Here is a 23,797-nt window from a genome sequence, read left to right on the forward strand (position 1 = left end):
TGCAGGAACAAGACTTACATCTACATGGAGCCACAAGTTGTATTTTTCACAGATATCGGCAATTTCATTAATTGGATCGAAAGCACCATATACAGTGGTTCCTGCTGTGGCGTTGACATACAATGGAACATATCCCTAGAAAAATAAAGGTAACAGGCAGATTAATAGATTTGTTTAATAGTAAATTAAAGATATAAAAGGGTGTTTCTCTCTTGTGCTTTTCAGAAGTAGCAACAAAATTAGATTCAGTAAGTAAATAACACAACTATACCGCCATGGAACCCTATCCTGGCTCCAAAGAAACAACTCCCCGTACACCCTGTCCAACTTGCTTAATTTACCAATAATGGACTTGCAGTAGTAATCGGAACTTGTTGGCCGTGAAATTGTTTTTAATATTTTTTTGTTTTTGCTATGGACAAGTTCTGAACTTGACCCAACCCAATGGACTGAGTAATCCTGAGCAACGTGCTTCTCCTGTCAGTACTTCAAGTGTGAAAACTCAGCTGGGTTGAGTGATACATCCTTGGATGCACTGGGATGCATCTTCAGTGATGTATCCTGGGATCTTTGGGAGTTTTGGGTCTTTCCTAACATCAGACACCTCACCCAGGTGACCCAAATGTAGTTTACTCACCAAAAAAAGCATCATGGTCTTAAATTACTGGTTCTGTAATAGCACTTCATGGGGATGTGTGGTTCCTTGCAGAACCATTACTTGACAAAGAACCATTTTGTTCTGTTGTGGAGTCTTAGCATATGAAATCGGTTCTTTGGGCTTGGAAAAGGTCTCTAATATGTGGCCAAACCAGAACTCCGTAATATATAGTAGGTGACCTACCAGGATACCACAGATCAAGAAACCTGAACTTAGCTTGTGTTACTCTCCTTTTAAAATCATGAGCCCTTTTGAATTTTACAAATTTATCATCAACTCATGGTGATTTATGGATCTTGTTATGGATTTGAAGGTTTTTTCTGGAATCTTCATATGTATGATTCTTTGGGAAGCAAAAATGTTTCCCCAATGGCATTGTTCTTAAGAACCACTCTGGCACCTTTAATTTTAATAGTGTAGCTACACATATTTCTGACAATCTCCATGCCTACCTTTTGTTTCACTTCAATAATTTTAGATTCCAGATCAGCCGGTATGACTCTTCCTCTGGCAAAGACAGAAAAGTGGTCAACTGTAAAATTAACAATAAAGAATAAAGTAGCACAAGTTTCTTGTTACTGTTGTGGACACCGATGGGACACTCCAGCTCCCCAAGCAGCCAACACAATCAGGCTGAGACACAAGTTAAAAGGCTTAAAGAGTCTTGGTTTGGTGGAAAACTCTTCTTGGAAAGTGTTTCCCACCACCATAGCCACAAGTACAATAAAGCACGGTATAGCACAACACTTTTCTCTTCCTTCTCCCACTGGTCACTGCCGTCCTCCACTCCTTCTTGTCAGTATTGTCCACCTTCCTTTTGACTCTGGGTTTGTCCATGTGAAGCAGGGCAGCTCTTTTTATCTTCCATGTGGAAGTACTTCCGGTGCTCCGTAGATGTTCTTCAAGACCACTCGGGGTGAGGTGGAAATCCCCTGAAGTAAGGCTCCTTAGGCCCTGCAGCATCACCTGACAACACCCATGGAACCCAACAAGGTTGAGTTAAAAAACTCCCATGTCCCATGCTGTACTGTGGGAATCTGAGGCACTGCTACAACCGAGGGGGGCTGCCACCTAGCACTCCTGGATGAGATAATGCTCTGTGCGCATTCTCTTTCCTCGTCGTTCCATTTCAATGGCGTCACAGCAGGGTAAGGACACGGGCCGTACCTCAAACTATATATAAAAGTATTGGCTCCATAGGATGGCATGTAGCACAGTGGGTAGTGTTGCCTTCTCATGGATCTAGCACCAGGACAGTATCTTTGTAGAGTGTGCATGTTCTCCATATGTACGAAATGAGGGGACCACATACAGTATAAAAAATGTCATTTCTACATGGTGTGTAAGCAAATGCTTTTTAAATGAAAGTCTGCAATGTGCACTTCATTCACATCTGAATTGTTTGATTTGTAATTTTAAATTGAGGAGCAAAGCGGTAAATTAAGGGAATAATGTTGTTTTTGGTCCCAAATTGTTATGGAGGGCACTGTATGTATGGGTTTTCTTGGGGTACACCATTTTCTTCCCCCATCCCAAAGGTCTAGTGAGCTGGTGATTCTAAATCAGCCCCATTGTGAGTGTGAGAGTGTCCAGCAAGTTGGCCAAGGATGAATGGGCACTGTGCCCGAGGCTTTTTCCTGCCTTATACCCAAGTGCTGGCAGGATAGGCTTCACCCTTCATGACCCAGAAGTAGATTCCACAGGTTTGAGAGTGATATTTATGATACATTTAGATCATCAGAACATTATAAAAACTGTGAGGAGAACAGGCCATTCAGCCCAACAAATTCACCCATCGTATTCACCGAGGATTGCTAGATTGCCCAGACCTAACATTGCTCGATTATATGTACCTCTTTGTAAGTCGCTTTGGATAAAAGCATCTGCCAAGCAAATAAATGTAAAAGTAAATGTAGTTTGTGCAAAATAACATCAAGTTGAGATCTGAAGGTCCCTAAAGTCCTACGCTCCACCACAATACTTTGCTAATAATAACGTTCTAACATTTTCACAAGACCTGCCGCAAAACAAGTCTACAACCATGTCCCTGATACCAAATTTATTTTAAACTAACAGTCTGAATCCTCTGCACCAGTTCCTTTCATAATTATAAACACGTTCCCTCTTAATCTCCGCTTACTTTAACAGAGAAGGTTCCACTCCTTCAATCTCCCCTCACACCTCTCGGTCTTAATCAGCATGGCTGCTCTTCTCTGGATTTTCTCCAGCACTGCTTTGTCTTTTTTTGTAATATGGAGACCAAAGCTGTATGCAGTACTCCAGGTCAGGCCTCACTAGTGTGTTATAAAGCTTAGCAGAACCTCCTTTGACATGCACCACACACATCAGGGTGCTATATAACCTTAAAATTCCTGTTAACCTTCTTGTTTGCTTCTGTCCACTGCCTGGATGCAGATAGTAATGAGTCCACTATGACTCCTAGGTCTTTCTCATAAGGGTAGGTTCACGTTTAGGACCCCCACCACCACCATATTTAAATTTACCATTTTTACTTTCATGAAATGTTTTACATTAAGTTTTATGTGCCACAATTCTGCCCAAAGCCAGTATGCTATCCAAGTCCCTCTATAACAATTTTGCCGATTTCTACCTGATGTGCCCTTTACATTATTTACTTAGCAGACTTGTTTAGCGCCTTACAAAAGAGGTCAACATAATCAAGTAAACATCAGCCTGGGGACTGTTTGGGAACAACTGTTACAGGACGAGGGGACAAAATTGATCACCACAAGTGGAGAGATGAGAACAAAATAAAAGTGAGTTGCACTTCCTAGTTAGAAAGCAAAAACCTAACAGCTTATCAGTTAAAGAGGAAATTCACAGAACTAGAGTGTTTTCAAACAAAAATGTATCAAGGGGGCTAGCAGTTCAAATGGAGGTGAGCAGCTCAATTCCACCAGCTAGAACCTATACGCGGAAAGAGTCTGAATGGAGATTTGATGCCACACAGAGGTGGCACCTCCAGATGCCATTCATCAGCAGACCTGAGATGTTGAGAAGGAGTACAGAAACTCATAAGCCACTTCAGATTAATTGTATTCCATCTGCAGGCTAAGCATGTTTGAACCTACCTAGTAGTTAGATGGGAGACAATCTAGGGAAAAGCTTCGGTTGTTGCTGGAAGAGGTGGTGGGACCATCAGGGGGTGCTTACCCTGTGTGGGGATCCCAATGCCCCCAGTGCAGTGACAGGGGCACTGTGTTGTAAAAAACGGTGCCATCCTTTGGATGAGATGTAAAACTGAGGTCCTGACTTTCTGTGGTTATAAAAGATCCCTGAGCATCTTTTGAAAAGAGTACGGTGTACCCCGATGTCCTGACTAAATTGCCCACCACAGCCTTGTCCATTCTGGTCCTCTAATCATCCCCTGACCTATCTCTCTTACCACTTCACCATCTAATAGCTAATTGTGTGGTGGGCACGCTGGTGCAAGTATGATAGGTGCAGCACATTGTTGGTGGTTGAAGTGGTTCCCCACTGTCTATGTACAGCACTTTGAGTAGTGAGAAAAGCGTTCTATAAATTAAAATTAATTATTGTTATTTTAACTGTCTCCATAGAGGTAGAAGCTGGCCGACTGACCAATCTGCAAACAAACATTAAGGATTTGAAAATAATATGTGCTGCTGCAGGGTGCCAGTTAAGTGATCTGAAAAGAGGAGTGATATGTGGCATGTACGATACATACCAGGGGTGTCCAACTCCGGTCCTGGGGGGACGCTGTGGCTGCAGGGTTTCCTTCCTGCCTCTTTTCTTAATTAATGACCACTTTCAGCTGTGAACTGACTTCTTTTCCCTTCGTTTTAATTGCCTTAAGACCCAGATATCTGAATTGCTTCTTTTTTCCTTAAATGGTAGCCAACGTGAAGTGAGCCAACAGAAGACCACCTGAGTCAGGGCCTCAAACTCCAAACAATTTCATCCCAACAAGTTTCACAAATAGAAGCCGATTCTTGTTGTTAATTTATTTCCATGGCTTGTGTGCTGCTACAGCAGGGATTAATAAAGTATCTATCTATCTATCTATCTATCTATCTATCTATCTATCTATCTATCTATCTATCTATCTATCTATCTATCTATCTATCTATCTATCTATCTATCTATCTATCTATCTATCTATCTATCTATCTACAGCAGCCTGTGTTAATATTGTTATTAGACTGTTTGGTACATTCCCAAACCCCCCCCTTTAAATTTAATAGTTATTGGTATGTCCCTCACTCCCTTTTTGCTATTAGAATTGCTTTAGTCTTTGCTTTACCTTCCACCAAATTGTATTTTAGGTTTTAGGAAATTATCGTCCTTTTACCGTCAAGTTGTTAATGGTTTTCATGTCCTCATACTTTGTACGACTTCTTGCCAGAAATCAACATTAAAGTATACGGATTCTCAACCTTGACCTTCTTGATCAGTAAAGCTATCTGTCCACGTTCACTACAACCAACGGGGCGACGCACACTCCGTATGGACTGGGTCTTAGGAGAGAAGCCTTGCTAATACGGCATTTGGGGATGGAATTGCTTGTTTGTCCTTTAATTCTGCCACAGCAGACGTTTCCAGAACTGTTGATGTTCTTTTTTCTAAGAGTACCGTCACAACATTTTGTGGACCTGAGCACATCAACATTACTGAGACTTTCACCTTTCATTATTTTCAGATATTGTATGATGGAGACAGAAGAGAGAGACACGCTGGGCAGATTGTATCTCATGGCTGGCCTGGGGATGCCTTGTATCCCCCCAGAGGAGTTGGCAGAGAAAAGGGATGTCTGTGCATCACTGCTGCCCCCTGTGGCCTGGACCCAGATGAGCAGCAGAAAACAGATGGATGGATGGATTGCATGATAGACACAGGTTAGCTGGTCATGTGTTGGCTCTTTTTGTATGTCATTATTGTGTGGCTGCTAATTAAGGTATGTGACGGGTGGCCATGGGGGGCGGGTAGAGAGAATCTATGAGGCACTACCTCCTCTCGGACACTAGAGGGCGGCCCTCCTGGGCAGCTGTGGCACCACAGATCCCCGCAGGGCACGCTGGGAGTTGGAGTTTGGTACAGCCCTGTTGGGTTCAGCAGAGCCATACAGTGGACTTCCACCACAGCTGGGAGTGATTCGGGTAACACTGATGAGCAAACTGGAGCACGCTCAGGAGTGAAATAAAAGGATCTGCCTCACTCCATTCGGGGAGCCAGAGTTGGGAGGAAGAGGACGAAGCTTGCCGGGAGAGGAGTGGAAGCAGAGAAAAGAATAGAAAGGAAAAGGACTGTGCTTTGGTCTTGTGGACATTGTGCTCTTGTGGGGAGCAGAGAAAGCGTTTCCCACCTGTAAGTAAAGGTGTGCTGTGTGGAGAAACTTATGTCCTGCCTGTCTGTGTCGGGTTAGGGCGACTGTACGCACCCCGTTGGTCCACAGGTAACAAAGAACAATGAAGAGGTCCAAGTCATAGCAAGTCAATTAAAATTAAAGGAAAGGAAGTTAATTAGCAGCAAAAACTCATGACTAATTAAGGAAAGGGTTAGAATGAAAAATTGTGGCCCTTCAAATCCTGAGTTGGACACCCCAATATGGAGCAACAACAGTGTTCTTTGTGAATAAATCCATAATCAAAGAGCAAAATAAATCCTACTCAACTTTTCCAGTTATAAATATAACATTGAGCATCTACATTTAGCTTAGAAAAACTCTTAGCTTAGCTCAAAGCATATACTGTACCTTTCATCCGTTTTTATCAAAATGACGTTCTCTGTCCCGAATCCAAGTGCAGCTCCTGCTTTCTTTATGGAGTAATGACTCTGGAATGATTTCAAAGAGATACAAATCAGTCCTGGAACTCAACACAGACATGGGTGTGTTCAAAAAGAAGAAGAACAATCAATTACCAGCTCTGAGGTAAACAGGATTAGTTTAGGGACTGCAGCCATTCCTTTGGTTTTCACATCTGGGAAGTACTTGTAGCGAGCGGCCATTACGCTGTACATGTTGGATATAGCGCCACCTGGCCAAAAAAAACAAAAACGAAGAAACCAAGTTAAGTACCCTCTTAAAAATAAAGGTGACAGAGTGTCTCTTCTGAGCGATGCCATAGGGAATCCAGGATTAGTTCCCAAGAGACCCCTTCACATGAAAGTTTCAGAAAGAACCTTATAATTTTTTAGATACATCAGAGGTTCCATACAGTAAATAACCAGAAACTAACAGATTGGTAACATACCAGTGGCTCCTGATTTTAAAAGGATTCTCACTGCATACAGTTAGGTCCATAAATATTTGGACAGAGACCACTTTTTTCTAATTTTGGTTCTGTACATTACCACAATGAATTTTAAATGAGACAACTCAGATGCAGTTGAAGTGCAGACTTTCAGCTTTAATTCAGTGGGGTGAACAAAACGATTGCATAAAAATGTGAGGCAACTAAAGCATTTTCTTAACACAATCCCTTCATTTCGGAGGCTCAAAAGTAATTGGACAATTGACTCAAAGGCTATTTCATGGGCAGATGCGGACAAGTCCGTCGTTATGTCATTATCAATTAAGCAGATAAAAGGCCTGGAGCTGATTTGAGGTGTGGTGCTTGCATGTGGAAGATTTTGCTGTGAACAGACAACATGCGGTCAAAGGAGCTCTCCATGCAGGTGAAAGAAGCCATCCTTAAGCTGCGAAAACAGAAAAAACCCATCTGAGAAATTGTTACAATATTATGAGTGGCAAAATCTCCAGTTTGGTACATCCTGAGAAAGAAAGTAAGCACTGGTGAACTCAGCAACGCAAAAAGACCTGGACGTCCACGGAAGACAACAGTGGTGGATGATCTCAGAATCATTTCCATGGTGAAGAGAAACCCCTTCACAACAGCCAACCAAGTGAACAACACTCTCCAGAGGGTAGGCGTATCGATATCCAAGTCTACCATAAAGAGAAGAAAGCATGAAAGTAAATACAGAGGGTGCACTGCAAGGTGCAAGCCACTCATAAGCCTCAAGAATAGAAAGGCTAGATTGGACTTTGCTAAAGAACATCTAAAAAAGCCAGCACAGTTCTGGAAAAACATTCTTTGGACAGATGAAACCAAGATCAACCTCTACCAGAATGATGGCAAGATAAAAAGTATGGAGAAGGCGTGGAACAGCTCATTATCCAAAGCATACCACATCATCTGTAAAACACGGTGGAGGGCAGTGTGATGGCTTGGGCGTGCATGGCTGCCAGTGACACTGGGACACTAGTGTTTATTGATGATGTGACACAGGACAGAAGCAGCCGAATGAATTCTGAGGTGTTCAGAGACATACTGTCTGCTCAAATCCAGCTAAATACAAGCAGTCAAATTGATTGGGCGGCGTTTCATGATACAGATGGACAATGACCCAAAACATACAGCCAAAGCAACCCAGGAGTTTATTAAAGCAAAGAAGTGGAAAATTCTTGAATGGCCAAGTCAGTCACCTGATCTTAACCTAATAGAGCAGGCATTTCACTTGTTGAAGACTAAACTTCAGACAGAAAGGCCCACAAACAAACAGCAACTGAAAGCCGCTGCAGTAAAGGCCTGGCAGAGCATTAAAAAGGAGGAAACCCAGCATCTGGTGATGTCCATGAGTTCAAGACTTCAGGCTGTCATTGCCAGCAAAGGGGTTTTCAACCAAGTATTAGAAATGAACATTTTATTTCCAGTTATTTAATTTGTCCAATTACTTTTGAGCCCCCTGAAAATGAAGGGAGTTGTGTTCAAAAAATGCCTTAGTTGCCTCACATTTTTATGCAATCGTTTGTTCAACCCCACTGAATTAAATCTGAAAGGTCTGCACTTCAACTGCATCGGAGTTGTTTCATTTAAAATTCATTGTGGTAATGTACAGAACCAAAATTAGAAAAAAGTTGTCTCTGTCCAAATATTTATGGACCTAACTGTATGTACAGTAACACAGGCCAAGTCCAGGTTTTCTTAATCTGTTAGCATCTTGTTAAGTAGCCTACCATTATATATATTATTTTTGACTTATTAGGAAGTGTTTGCAAAGCACAAAGTTAACTTCCTTTGCACAGGCCATAATGTGGTGTAGTGGTTAAGGCTTCGGACTTCAAATCATAAGGCTGTGTGTTCAAATCCCACCAGTGAGACTGTGTGACCCTGAGCAAGTCTCTTCACCCACCTGTGCTCCAACTTTAAACTTTCACATCCCAACCCACCGCTGTTACTTCAGGTGGACTCTGTCCTGGGGCCCCTCCTTTTCATTATTGACCTCCTTCCCCTCGGTAATATCTTTCATAAATATAACATTAGCTTCCACTGTTATGCTGATGACCCCCAGCTCTATCTCACTAGCAGACCTACTGCTTCCTTTCCACCCTCCTCACTTACTGATTGTATAGCAGACATCGAATCCTGGTTTTCATCAAATTTTCTTAAATTAAATAACAAGTGACAAAACTGAGGTTCTCCTCAATGGTACAAAATCAACATTATCCAAAACTGATCATTTTTCATTTGTTATTGATAATTCCTCTGTCTCCCCTTCCCCAAAGGTTAAGAGTCTGGGTGTCATCCTTGACAGTACTTTATCCTTTCAGTCCCACATCGATAACATCTCCCGGTCTGCATATTTCCACTTGTGTAACATTAATCGTATTCGCCCCTCCGTCACTCCCCACACCACTGCTATCCTTGTTCATAGCCTTGTCACTTCTCGTCTGGATTATTGCAATTCCCTTTTCTTTGGTCTTTCTCGCAAATCTCTTTATAAGCTTCAACTGGTCCAGAATTCATCTGCTCGCATCATTACTAGAACCCCCTCTACTCACCATATCACTCTTGCCTTGCAGCAGCTTCACTGGCTTCTGGTTCAGTTCCACATTCAATTCAAAATTCTCCTGTTAACTTTTAAGGCTCTCCACAGCTTCGCCCCTCCATATCTGTCTGACCTCCTCCATGTTGCCATTCCCTCCCGTACCCTCAGATCCTCTTCCTCCATCCACTTGACTGTCCCCTTCGTCCGTCTTACCACCATGGGGAGCTCCCCAGCTCTGGAACTCGCCTATGGCCCCATAATACCTAAGACTGGGCCTGGTTCGGTGTGTGTTTTGGTCTTTCTATCTCAGTGTTCGTTACAATATATTTTTATGTGCATTCGAGATGTTTTCACGTATACAAGATAGACTTAGAATAAAAAACGACAAAAGTGTGCTTCGCTTCTCCCTTACGAACATGAAAACACATCTATATGTACGTGAAAGTGTCCCAGACGTAAGAGATATTTTCACGTGAGTACCCGATTGGGGTTATTCCATAATTATTTTCACCACCTGAGCTTAGAAATATTGAATCATTTTCACTTTTCAAATCTAAACTTAAAACTTCATTTGTTTAAGACTGCTTTTCCTCTTTGATTACAATTGCTCTGTCTGATTTTAATTTTTGTATTTTGAGTTTTGTTTTTAATGTGTGTTTTATCTATTGTTTGATGTCCTTGAGTGTTTAGAAAGGCACCTACGAACAAATAAAATGTATTATTATTATTATTATTATTATTTTTAATTCTATCTCAAATGTTGTAAGTCAGCCAAATATGTAAATGTAATGCAAAGAACCCTTCCCCGAACGAAATGGTGCTTTGTCATCTATTCACATTAATAGATTAGTAGTATACAGACTAAACTAAACATAATCCAAACAAGGAATCACACAACCCAGTAAAGAACCATAAGGTGCCATTAAAGAACCAGCATTTTTAAGAGTGTACAGTATAGCAACACACGGCTAGTTGGACTTTGACAAAGCCTCACAGTTCTGGTCTTTCTATTTCCTTGTCTACTTTGCTTTACTGCACACCTTCATCTGCCCTTCAGTTGTCGCAGATCCCTACGTTTCTTGATAGTCCGAGTCCTAAGTACACTCTTAAAATTCATGGTTTCTTAATGGCATTTTATGGTTATTTGTTGGTTTGTGTGGTTCGTCATATAGAACCATTGTTTGACAAATCACCATTTCATTCTGGGAAGAGTTCTTTGCACATGAAGTTGGTTCTTTGTGCTTTGAAAAACGTCATAATATGTAGAAAAAGAAAAGCCCTGAAATCTCTACACAAACAGATTAAGTCTTAACTTAACTTAAGTCGGTTTTATTGTGTGCAGGAAGATTGTCCTTTTACAATCATGACCTATCGGTATTTCGCAGATCAATGACCAATCTATTCATGGTTATTCACTGTATGGATCTCAATAAATTATGGATCTTTCTGGAATCTTCATGTGGATGGGTCAGGGAAGCAAAAAAGGCTCCTGGCATCGCCCTGAAGTACGCAGAGTGAAAATAATTATGGAATAACCCCAATCGGGTACTCACGTGGAAATATCTCTTACGTCTGGGACACTTTCACGTACATATAGATGTGTTTTCATGTTCGTAAGGGAGAAGCGAAGCACACTTTTGTCGTTTTTTATTCTAAGTCTATCTTGTATACGTGAAAACATCTCGTATGCACATAAAAATATATTGTAACAAACACCGAGATAGAAAGACCAAAACACACACCGAACCAGGCCCGGTCTTAGGTATTATGTGGCCATAGGCGAAAGGGGGGTCCAGGGGCCCCCTGGAAGCTCTGTGAAATGCGTGAAAATTAGACCAAGGAGTCGCTCCGGGGCCCCCCGGACGCCGGGGCCCCTAGGCGGTCGCCTACTTCGCCTATGCCTAAGGCCGGGCCCTGATTGGGACAAATAATGCTGTAGTATATTTAAGTATATATGACAATTGCTCACTCGACAATTTGTTTTGGGGGCCCCCCAAGAAGGCGGGGGCCCTAAGCTATAGCTTGTGTAGCTTATACGTAAATCCTGCACTACACCGAACTAAACCCAATAACGGGCGCGTTTATTCCACAACAAATGATTTTCAGCAGCCTTCTAAGCAGAATCATCACTCGCAAACGCCCTGTAAAGATAACAGTCACTTCACTAAGTTATTCTACTCTCGCAGCGTCCCCGACCGCCGCCCGGTGTCTCGTGTCGTGTCCCTTCTCCAGCAGTTACCCCGTTATGTATGTATGAGGCCCTGGGAGTCTCCACCTGTCTTCTCGGACTTCGAAGGTTTAACGAGAAAGTTCCAGGGATTCCTGGAACGCAGCGCTCAGCGCACCTGCGACTACCCTGCTGTCAATCACCTGCCCAGGACCCGCCCATCTCCAGAGTGACAGTGCTGGCCATTACAGCAATTCATTCGTACGTGAAAACATCACGGTCATACGAGATAAGGGCTATCCCATATATTATTTTACGTACTGAAAAACCACTCTGGGACTTTAATTTTTAAGAGCATTGGCTGTGATACCAATACACCTTTCTCGGCATTGCCACGTTAGCTAATATTTAGGGACATTAGCATCCAGATTAAACTAAACGTAATCGAAATCAAAGTCGACAATTGAGCTAGAGTCCTGTGTAAAATTCTAGAAGATTCGCGAACTATTAAAATAGCAAATTCGTACCTGGTGAGAATATTCCATCTCCATCTCCTCTAGGCCATCCAATGATTTCCCTCATTTTTCTAAGGGTAAGTTGCTCCATCAATACAAACACAGGGGCAATTTCGTAGGTGAACCTGCCAAAAATCAAACAGAGACTTCATTGTTACTTTCACGATTCTGCGCCGAATTCTCAGCTACTCTAAAGAGTTAGGAGGCTCTCAGAGCCTGGGCATTTGGTCTGATTTGTAAGTGACACACACACATATATATATATGTGTGTGTTATAAATATATGAGATGTTTAGAAGGTGAGACGAGAGCAATGGGCACCAAAGCTAAAACTTGCGTATACAAGTACCGGGCCATTGTTTGCGATTTTTAAAGTGCGATAACTAACATACGGAGACTCCTTAAACGTCGCACACAGCGATGGTGGGATTATAACTACAGCTCTGTGCCTCTGCCATAAGGTCTTGTGTTGTACCTTTCATTACCACCATAATATTTTTGTGCATCTACACGTTTACACCTATATGCTGCTTAAACCCTAACTTATTGCAAGCATTCGTTTCATCCATCAATGCCCCTATGTTCAAGCTCTTCTAATTCAGTCAATTATAAATAATGTCAAATTGAAGCCCTTTTTTTTAAGTCCAACTTTATGTTAAGTGCGTTTCCGTTTGGCTCGAAAACAAATCTTAGTGGATATGTTCCTACGAAAGACCATTATGAAAAAAAAAATCCATCCGTTTATTTTCTAACACTATCCAAAAAATAGCAGGCTCACTGAAAAATAGAGTCAAAGCTGAGAAAATTAATCTCCCCAAAATCCACCCGTTCATTACCTCAATGTGCTTAATAAGCTTACAGTGCCGAAGGGCCGCAGTCTCCCCGGGCCGCACAGGGCGTCGGGACCAAACTCTGGACAGGACACCAGTCCCACTGCAGGGACACATCACTCCGAGGTGGCAACAAAGATGCCAATCTCTACTTTACTACGGTAAAACCTGCCCGGTGATGTTTTCTGGTTAAACTTAAGTTATCATGAATGTTACGAGGAGCAATAATTCATTGACACCGATATCCCACTAGAATAAGTGAGCAAGCAATCCGTAACCGAATCCAATTTATTTGCTCCAATAATCTCAAACAAGGAAATACGCACAAATTATGAGGGCCTTTTAAAATTCACTCGAGGTTTAACAGAGCGCTTTCTTCCGGCAGATTCCAATTAAATGATGTCCCTTCTCAAAATGTTAAGAACGAGCAGTTGGGTCAGTTGTCTTTCTTGTTTTCTCTGAAACATAGGCTTGTTCAACGTGACAGATTTAAATGGCTCAACATACAAAGTCACACCCTGCGGTGGACTGGCGCCCTGCCCAGGGTTTGTTTCCTGCCTTGCGCCCTGTGTTGGCTGGGATTGGCTCCGGCACACCCCCGTGACCCTGGAGTTAGGATATAGCGGGTTGGATAATGGATGGATGGATGGATAGATAGATAATGGATAGATGGAACATACAAAGTGCATATGAGCAACAGAGAACTTTTACAACACTTGAGTTAACAGGTGCGCCATTCATCGCACTTTCTAAACGAATTCGAGCCGTTTGGTGCGGAATAAAACTGTCTGATCTATTAACCTGTTGATCCTAAATACTCTTTTAGATTGAAAAAATACAAGGAAAGAATAGCTTTTGTTTGGGTTGCGGTAATGGTGAATAAAACCATAACGTAAATGCCTATCAAATACCAGCATGTTCGAACGATGCTGAACACTGTATTCGATGTAAGACATTTGGCATTTTTTAGTTCAATAGATAAATAGAAAGAAAATGCACAATAGTGTATAACAGATAAATAGGAAATGCACTATAATAGATAGATACGAAAGGCACTATATAATAGACAGGTAGATAGATGGATAGATACGAGGGACATTCAAAAAGTTTCCGCACTTTTATATTTTCGTTGTAAACGGTGAAGGCGGGAGGAGTAGCAATTGGGTATTAAAAAGCTGGTATGACGCTGGGAAAATTGCATCGCAAATGAAGGTGACTACAGTATGTAGAAAAGTGATGTAATGTGTTTTTGAAATCCTTAATAAATAGAGTTTAAAAAAGTGCGGAAACTTTTTGATTGACCCTCGTAAATAGATAGATAGATAGATAGATAGATAGATAGATAGATAGATAGATAGATAGAAAAGGCATTATATAATAGATAAATATATAGGAAATGCACTATATAATAGAAAGTAAAGGCACTATATAATAGATAGGTAAAAAAGACACTATATGATATATAGAATAGATATAGATAGATCCATGTGAAAGTTCCAGAAGTAACTTTTAATATTTTTTTTCTATAACAGGCTCCATAAATATAGATGCTAAGAGATTTGCGTAATAGTGGGTTCATGATTTTAAAAGGCAGTGCGCTGCATACAATCCCACAGATTCAGTACAGTTTTTCTTGGTCTGTTAGTATCCTGTGACATCGAATACTGCACATTAAAGATTTTTGTTTTGTCCAGATGTTGGGAAACACTTGAAATACGACACAGCACCAATTACAGATGCTAAGAACTCTTTCCAGAAATAAATGATTCTTTGTCACCAATGAACTCAGTTAAATTGTGTTGCGGAACCGTTATTTTTAAGAGTGTATAAATAGATTAAATAGATTGATGAAGGCACTATGTGATAGACAGACAGATAGATAGAAACGCACTATAGAATAGATAGATAGATAGATAGATAGATAGATAGATAGATAGATAGATAGATAGATAGATAGATAGATAGATAGATAGATAGATAGATAGATATGTGAAAGGCACTATATGATAGATAGATAGATAGATAGATAGATAGATAGATAGATAGATAGATAGATAGATAGATAGATAGATAAAAGGCACTATAGAATAGAATAGAATAGATAGATAGATAGATAGATAGATAGATAGATAGATAGATAGATAGATAGATAGATAGAAAGGCACTATAGAATAGAATAGACAGATAGATAGATAGATAGATAGATAGATAGATAGATAGATAGATAGATAGATAGATAGATAGATAGATAGATAGATATGTGAAAGGCACTATAGAATATAATAGAATAGATAGATAGATAGATAGATAGATAGATAGATAGATAGATAGATAGATAGATAGATAGATAGATAGATAGATAGATAGATAGATAGATAGATTACAAGTTTGTCCGTAATCTTAAATTAGCTATGTGCAGATAGTTAGCAATATCCCAAAGGCAACTTCTACCGTCGTAAACAGATTTAAATGCGACTGCACAAAATAAACTGAATTTAATTTGATTAACTAAATAATTAATTTCTCTGGTTACGAACGCAATAGTCAAGACCTCGTTAGGCAGTGATATTTTCATATTTTAAAGATAAGGGTTCAAAAGCCTCGATATTGAATCTGGATTTTCCTACTGATCTTGCAAATAAATCCTATTGATCCAACATTGAGTGCGCCTGGTAAGTTTCACGAGTCGTGTAAATGTGTTCCTAATTCCTAGTACAAACAACGAGGATACAGCCTATAGTCTGTCATTTTTCTTTAACACATTCAGCCCAGCATTGCACTGAAAAGGTTATAGTTTTCATAAATTAAGGAATAAACCGAGTAAAGCACACACGATGTGGGCTATCACATTAACATTAATCAATTAAATTTAGGCTATATTGAAAACATTTAACCATCTGGACATACGCATGTGATAAAAAAACATTTTAAATTTAGCCTTGCAATTCATATAAACTGTTTTGTGAATTTTACATAAATAAGACAAAACGCGAAACAAATAACTATTTTTAATGTTACGTACAGCTGCCCATTTAAAATGGGGTCATACTGTGTAAACTTAGTATCGGGAATCAAAAGCCCACCCAAGCTGTATCACCTTTTACTGGATCCCTACGTTCTTTCTCGGTAAAATTAGACGCGAATGATGTCGTATTATTACATTCAAGCCGTTCCGAGGGGTCCTCGTTTAACTTTAGCTAATGTCGCTTTGTTGTCTGTTTTCAAATTATTTTTGAGTCGCCGTTCGAGGTGACGGATTCAGCCTGACGCGCCACCCCAGCCCCCCGCCCCATCCCCCCGCTCGCATCGCCCAGGGTAACGCTTTCCGCTTCTGGATGGCCTCGTCTGTTGATACCAGCCAACAATCAACCAAAGTTAATGGACCGTTGAGTTGTAATCTGGGACAAGATTACGGCAACCAGAATACAGTTTCATTCCACCTATATCTTTAAAGCAATACAATTATCTGAATCACCGGTAAAAAATATTAATTTCGTTGAAGTCAATTTACAACACCCAACCCCCCACCCCCCCACCAAAAGCCATGTACACAGATCATATGTAAACCCATGTAGCACTGTTTCTAGATCGATATGCAATTTAGTTTGACTTGAGGGTTTGTACCACGATTGTTTCGGAATGAATAGGCAGGCTGTGCTGTTCTTGCGAACCCTTATAGGCATGGTGGGATCACGTGACTTGGCCGCCTCTCGGGTCATTACGTGGTTCACATTCTGACACCCGACGAGAAAAGAAACGACTGAACACGGGCTCGTGTAGGACCTCACTATTTCATTTAACGGATGCCAGCCTTAAAGGGACAGTGGACGTGTTGTTCCGTTGGTCGTTTTCCATTGTATGTACTGCAATACGAATGAAGCATTAATAGCCAATACTAATTGCTTGCAAAACATTTGTTTGAACAAGTAGATCAATATTAACAATTGGGGGCTTTTTGGTTTGGAAAAATGGATTGCATTATTTTTTTCACCATAGGTGGCGCTTTATTAAAAAAAAAAACGGGCATATGTAAATTAGAAACAGAAAACTTCATGATGTGAACAAGCCATTTAGTCCAACAAGCTCGTCAATCCTATTCACCTCGAAAATGAATTCATGTCGACATCGTAAAGTTCTGCTCTCATCCACGATACCTGGACATTTATTTTCTCACACCCAGAGATGAAGAATTGTTTTCCCTAAGAAATTTGACCAACAAGGGGACCATTCAACTCGTTTGTTTAGCTCGTAGCTAAGAGGTCCCACTATCGCATCCAAACACATCTTAAAGCTTGTCAAGCAAGGTGTCTGCTTAAACTACATGACTCGGTAACAAAACGGAGAGGCAAGAGGAACCCAAGACCTACATGTTTGTATTGGCAGTCGACGTGAGCCATTCTCCTGCTAAACCTATGATGTCCAGTCCGGAGGAAAGCTGATTGAAGAATCTCGGGTGACCTACAGATGGAGGAGAAAAGAAATAATTAAACATTACGTCTCAAACACAATGATAAGAAATCATGTCATTCTCTGGAGCAACCGTGTTCGTTATACTGTATTATGAACGTTTTCACATTGCGTGTGGCAATTCGTTTGTGGAGGTGCCAAACAGTAACCTGCTAGATCTGGGTCAAGCGAAATATTCTACAGGAAAAAAGATTCAATTTAATGCTGCAGATGCGTCGTTTTTGCTAGCTTATATGAGCAATATTTAACATATCAGTAACTCCCCCTACCCCTTTAAAGTTATGTACGGCTCCTGGACCGTGCAATTGTGAAGTACTCATTTCAATTAAAACAAAAAAGCAAGCAACTAAATAAATAAATAAATAAATAAAATTAATTAATTAATCTGTTTATGGCAAGTAACTTTTAAAAAATAAATCGGTTTATGGTAAGTTTAAAAAATCATTACGGGTGTAAAAGATCCGTTCAAAGCAGGAGGAGATTTGTTTAAAATCAAAATCAGAGAAAATTCGCACAATCGCGTGCACGGCTGGAGTCCACTAGCATCCAGTTTAAAAAGCGGAGCAGGTGTGGCCCATTTGGAACGCTGCCTACAAATATTTTAAAGCTATTAAACATGAATTAATCACAGAAAAGTGTTCTGGTAAATATGTTTACTGCTAAACTCTTGCGGGAATACATCTCTTAATACAAAGAAACGTATAGAACAGCATTTTATTAATGTTAACAGGCAAGCTACAGTATAATAAATGGTAACAGTGGCTTTGCTGATGCCTTTATCCAAGGCGACTTACAACATTTGAGGTACAATCGGATCCTTTTCTTTTAACAATTGGAGCGCAGGCAGGTAAAGTGACTCGCTCAGGGTCACACTTGCAGTGACATGTGAACCCGCAACCTCAGTTTTTGAAGCTCAAAGCCTCAACCAAAACGCCACGCGGCCTTTGTTATGGAGAAGCAGCAGCCGTTTAGTTTCTTTATCTAAGCGTATATCTCCATCTACTGTGCATCTTTCTTTCTTTCTTTCTTTCTTTCTTTCTTTCTTTCTTTCTTTCTTTCTTTCTTTCTTTCTTTCTTTCTTTCTTTCTTTCTTTCTTTCTTTCTTTCTTTCTTTCTTCAAATCAAATAGGCAGTGTGGCATGTTGAGATTATTTCATGGCATTATGAAAGCCAGAGTGTAACTTAGAATATAAATTCTAGAAAATGATCGCAATTGTCGATTCTTCTGCGGAACGGTGGTGCGTTCAGGAGGCAATTGGCAAATTTGAGAATAATTAGGTGATTTTTCTTATCTGAAATATAAATGAGTCATTGCTTTTTGTTTTTTTTTTTTTTTTGGGGGGGGGGGGGGGGGGGGGGGGGGGGGGGGGGGGGGCGTGAGTTGTTTTTTTACTTACGACATTAGTGTGTTGTAATGTTAGCCAAAATGGATTTAATGACACCTTTTATTGGCTGTAACTGAACAGATTACAATATGCAGGCTTTCAAAGCAACACATCTTCTCTGAAGAAGGAGCCTGAGTTGCCCTGAAGGCTTGTATATTGTAATCTTTGTAGTTAGCCAATAAAAAGTGCAATTTTGCTTGACTTCTCATTGCATCCATAATGGCTAACACGGCAATTACGACAATATTTTTTTTTTTGTTCTTTATTTCGTCTTATACGATTTCTCGTATTAGAAATTTGTTAGTTTTCGCATACCCCTTGGGGTAAGAGCGCAGGGTCAGCCATTGTACAGCGCCCCTGGAGCAATTACAGGTTAAGGGTCTTCCTCAAGGGCCCAGCAGAGTAGAATCTCTTTTGTCAGTGACGGGGATTCGAACCGGCAACCTTCTGGATACCAGCACAGATCCTTAGCCCCAGAGCCACAATGATTAGTTGATTTTTGACTAATGACGTCCCATTCAAAACTTACTTTCTTTCTTTCTTTCTTTCTTTCTTTCTTTCTTTCTTTCTTTCTTTCTTTCTTTCTTTCTTTCTTTCTTTCTCTTTCTTTCTTTCTTTCTTTCTTTCTTTCTTTCTTAGCCCTAACCACTACGCCACACTACTATTCCATAAAGCGATATGGAGTGATGTTAAAAATGTAGATTAAGTATCAACGATTCAGGAAAAATTAAATGAGTAAACTTTAAAAAACATAATAATAAAAATCAACTGTTATTCCAAAGCCTTCACTACTACGCCACCCTGTCATTCCATAAAAAAGTTAGGGGGTGGTATTAACAAAATGAATTTTAATATCAAATATTAAAAAAGAAATTACGCTTAAAAAATGCAATCAACCGTTGATCCGAAGCCTTAACCACCACAGACCACACCAATCCATAAAATTGCACGAAGTGATATTAAAAATGAGATTAAACATCAAAGAATCGAAAAAAAATTTAAATGATTGATCTTTTAGTAAACAAACAACGAAATCAACTGTTGATCACAGCAAACAAGCGAATGTTTCATGGCTTTGTGTGTTAAGCATAAATTAGCGACAGATTTGTTTAGATGTTTAAAACAAATTCCGAACACGTCTAAGAACTGATGTACCGTTTGGGAACAATGACATGCATTCGGATATCTGGAGTTTGTGTTAAATCCCGTAAGGAAATGACACCCAGTTGTTAATTCGATTTAAGTTTATATCAATTTCAGCTGATAATACAATGTTATAAATTATTATACTAGTACGGTGAGGCGTAACGGTTAAGGCTTTGGACTTCAAGACCTGAGGTTTGGGGTAAAAGTCCCGCTAGTCACTTCACTTCTGAGGTCATTATAAACAAGGGGACACTAGAAATGATAAAAGATTTAAAACAGAAACTGCGGGCAGTAGTTTATACATCTGTAACCATGAGCAAGTCAACTCACCTGGGATGTCATTATAAAGAAGGAGACAATAGTAGTCATTAAAGATTTAAAGTAGAAACTGCTAGCTTACAAACAATATATAAGCGCTTTGAGTACTGAGAAAAGCGCTATATAAATGAAATGAATTAATTATTATTATTATATGAATTTGAAACCATGAGCAAGTCGCTTTACCTGCCTTTGCTCCAACTGGTAAAAGCAAAAGGAATGTACCCAGTTGTATCTCAAATGAGGGAAGTGACTTGGATAACGGCGCCTGCCAGATAGTAGGTATCAATAAAACACGCACGTCAAACGTTGATTTAAAAAACGATAAATGATCATCAAACGGTCCTTGCAGTGGTGGCCTTAATGCTAGCAAATTATAACAAGAAACAGTCAGCGCGCCTGCAAATCGGAACAAACGAATTGGGCCCACGAATTACCTCCACATAAGTAATACGGCTACATTTTAGTGTTTAACTTTGTAATTTTCACAGTCAACATACTAGCGGTATAAATCATGCTACTATTTTAGCACTCACACACAGACGTCAGTCGTTTAAATGAAATACACCACAGCAAAGCATCGCATTGCAATGAGGCAGATGTTTTCCCACGAGAATAACTGGCCGTTACCTGTTCTCACTCCGTATTTCAGGCTGTCTCTGCAGTCCACCAGGATCTGTTCGAGAGACTCGGGCTGGTCAGACAATTCCAGATTAAACCCTTCGATTCCTTCCAAGAGTTGGTGCGGGTGATGAAAATCCAAGACCTTCGTGGAGCGATCAAAAGTCTTCTTGATATAACTCAGGAGAATGTCAACCACTTCAAGCAGGAACTGCACAGTCGGCTCCTCTCCATTTTTGGCTGGCAGTAAATCTGGATTAACAAATTGAACGCGTTACAGTCGCAGCTTCGCTGGTGGCGCTTTCGGCGCACTGCACTGCATAAAGGCTGCACCGTCGCAGGGTACACCACAGTGCTTTACAGCCGTTCAATGGTTAATTATTTTAGGATAAAAGGTAAAAAAAAAAAATGTATCAACTGCACTTAAAATAGAACATTATCATGCGATAACTGTAATTTACAATAAAAAAGTGTCAACATTTACAAAAACAATAGGTCTATTTTCTTTAAAAGTAAAATACGCGTCATTAAAGGAGACGCACTTATGCCAAAAGTCATATATTAAACTTGTTCAAACATCTAGAAAAATAACACTTTACAAAAGATAACATTATGAATTTGAGCCGTGTGCATTCTATACCTCTATTAGGCGGTTAGTTCAAATCTAAACCGTTACTTGACCAGAGATCGTATATAAAGTTGGATTGCTTTACCTCTTGCATAGAGATTCGAGAAGTCTGTCTCAGTGCGTCTGAACCGGGGGTCTCTGTCAATGTTCTCACAGGACAGAAGGTTCTTGGCGGCCTGGCGCTCCTTAAAGGAACTCACTATCCGGCTTTTGTCTTCCAGGCTGTTGTTCCGTTGCAAGAACCCTACATTATTACAGGGTGTAGAAGAGAGAGGTGTCCTGTTACTGTGCCCTAGCATCGTCCAAAGGTTAAATCCCCGCTACTTATTCTGAAGTAAGATTTTTTAAGATATATATATACTTCTTTTTTTTAAGTATAGTTAAGAATGGGTCAGCTTTGGCGATTTTGATTTGAAATCTTTCTGTTGTTTGTGTATTTATGGTGGGGGACAATTTGCCTGTAGGAGGTTGAGGCCGCGTGACATCAGCATGAAAACCAGCCATGCAAAAACCAATATTCGCCATTTAGTGCAATGGTAAATTCTTATTAAATCTCTCGGACAGATTCCACTTCATCAAGCCAGCCGTTGGGGAAGGGCTATGGAACGGGTCAATGCAACCCAAGCCTGCAGGATACAATTCAGGACAAAAAGAAGCCTTCATTAATGTGAATCTACATGACAGGCCATCTTCGTATGTGCTGTTGACCGCGAAAGAAGAAGAGCAAACAAAAATACTACGCGCTTGCCAAAAAAAACCAGAAACACTAGAAGCTATTATATAGCACCTTTCACAGCGCCGAAGTACAAAGCTAACTGAATTAAACGTAACTGTGGGTGTAAAAGTGATAATCCTTATCAAATGCTTCATTGTGTGTATATTAAAACCACTCTAGAAATATCAAAAATAAAAATGGAAGAGGATCTTGGTAATCCACTTCTTTTTTTTTTTTGGTAACATGTTATCTGGTCCAAAGGAGGGGAACAAAGAGGACGCAGCCATGCGTTACCGGAGCTATTCGCGGAGGAAAATGAAGGTAAGGCTTTTCTATTAGAGGAGCGGCATCTCTGTGGACACTTTCAAAAAGGATAACAAAATGGTTCATTAAATCCTTGTCATTCACTTTAAAGACCCGCGCCACGATTACAGTTTGTACTCCCGTTATGAAAATGGCAACCTAAAAATATATTTTCTAGGATCAAATGCTGCGCTCATTACGTGACCATATAGGTTGATCATATTGCCTTAGTTAATTTCAACACTATTTCCATCTCTGGTTGTAACCCGGTTATCTAATTTGTCAGTTTCCTATTAATTGAAATGAGATATTCAGCCCCGATTAGTGCACAAAAGACACAGCCCGCAGGAGTTCAATCCTCCACACTGCTAAGCAAACACCTCCTCTGATTTGGACAACACACAGGGTTCGCCTATCTCATGGAAACAGAAGGTCGACGAATTGCCATTTAATAAATTGCTGGTTAATTTTTGTTAAGCCAGTTAACCCCCTTCTTGTGTTGAGCGATAAGAGCCGATAAATCCAAAGCTGCAAATCCATGATACTGAAAGCAGCAATATTTTATTCCCACTCACAATATGGATTTTTTTTCTCTTGTTGTTTGGTCTCCAGTAAGGTTTGCTGAACTCCTTACATAGGTGGTGGGGCCATTGTGGACGCAAATCGAACCATTTCTTTGTCACCGAAACGGGATTTTCTAAGAATCGTCCATCTGAAAACATTTTTTTTATAGGCAGTGCTTCCGAGAACCTTTCTGGATTATTGTAACCCTTAAATAAACGAGAAAGACCGCACCTCGGCTGTTTATACAGGTTATCACTTAACACTGCCGATTTGGTTTGGTATACAGAACGCACGCGATTAAAGTAACGGTTCCTTATAATAACACTTCACGGGGTTCTTCGTAGAACCATTGTTTATTTGAAAGAATATTTCTTGGAATATAAAGCTGAAAAGGCTCCTAATATGCGGATATAACAGAATTTTTTTAATGTACAGACAGACTATTCCCCGTAAAAGAAGAAGAGAAGCTCAGTGGCGGCTACGCACACACCAGGAGAAGAATGTATTCTCTTCAGCTTTGTTGCAATCTTCCACAACTAATAATACAATAATAATTAAATATACTGCATATTCCTGTTATCTTAACCATACATCTTGTGAAAGGTGCTATATGTATTTTCAAAACTGGAAAACGGATTTGGTGAGAATGAAAAATAGCAGAAGTAACGGA

General features: G+C 40.2%; 1 protein-coding gene across 1 annotated transcript in view; it reads right to left on the reverse strand.

Annotated features, from left to right (window-relative positions):
- Positions 1–23,797, reverse strand: part of LOC114655379 (glutamate decarboxylase 1-like) — a 61,397-nt gene that overhangs the window by 32,490 nt on the left and 5,110 nt on the right. The window contains 8 exon segments of the mRNA XM_051930638.1: positions 19–135; positions 1,111–1,165; positions 6,393–6,472; positions 6,560–6,675; positions 12,164–12,276; positions 17,348–17,438; positions 20,927–21,169; positions 21,631–21,789. Coding sequence (XP_051786598.1) covers positions 19–135; positions 1,111–1,165; positions 6,393–6,472; positions 6,560–6,675; positions 12,164–12,276; positions 17,348–17,438; positions 20,927–21,169; positions 21,631–21,789 — 974 coding nt within the window.

This window comes from Erpetoichthys calabaricus, chromosome 8 (assembly GCF_900747795.2).
Source record: "Erpetoichthys calabaricus chromosome 8, fErpCal1.3, whole genome shotgun sequence".
NCBI classification, from domain to species: Eukaryota; Metazoa; Chordata; class Cladistia; order Polypteriformes; family Polypteridae; genus Erpetoichthys; species Erpetoichthys calabaricus.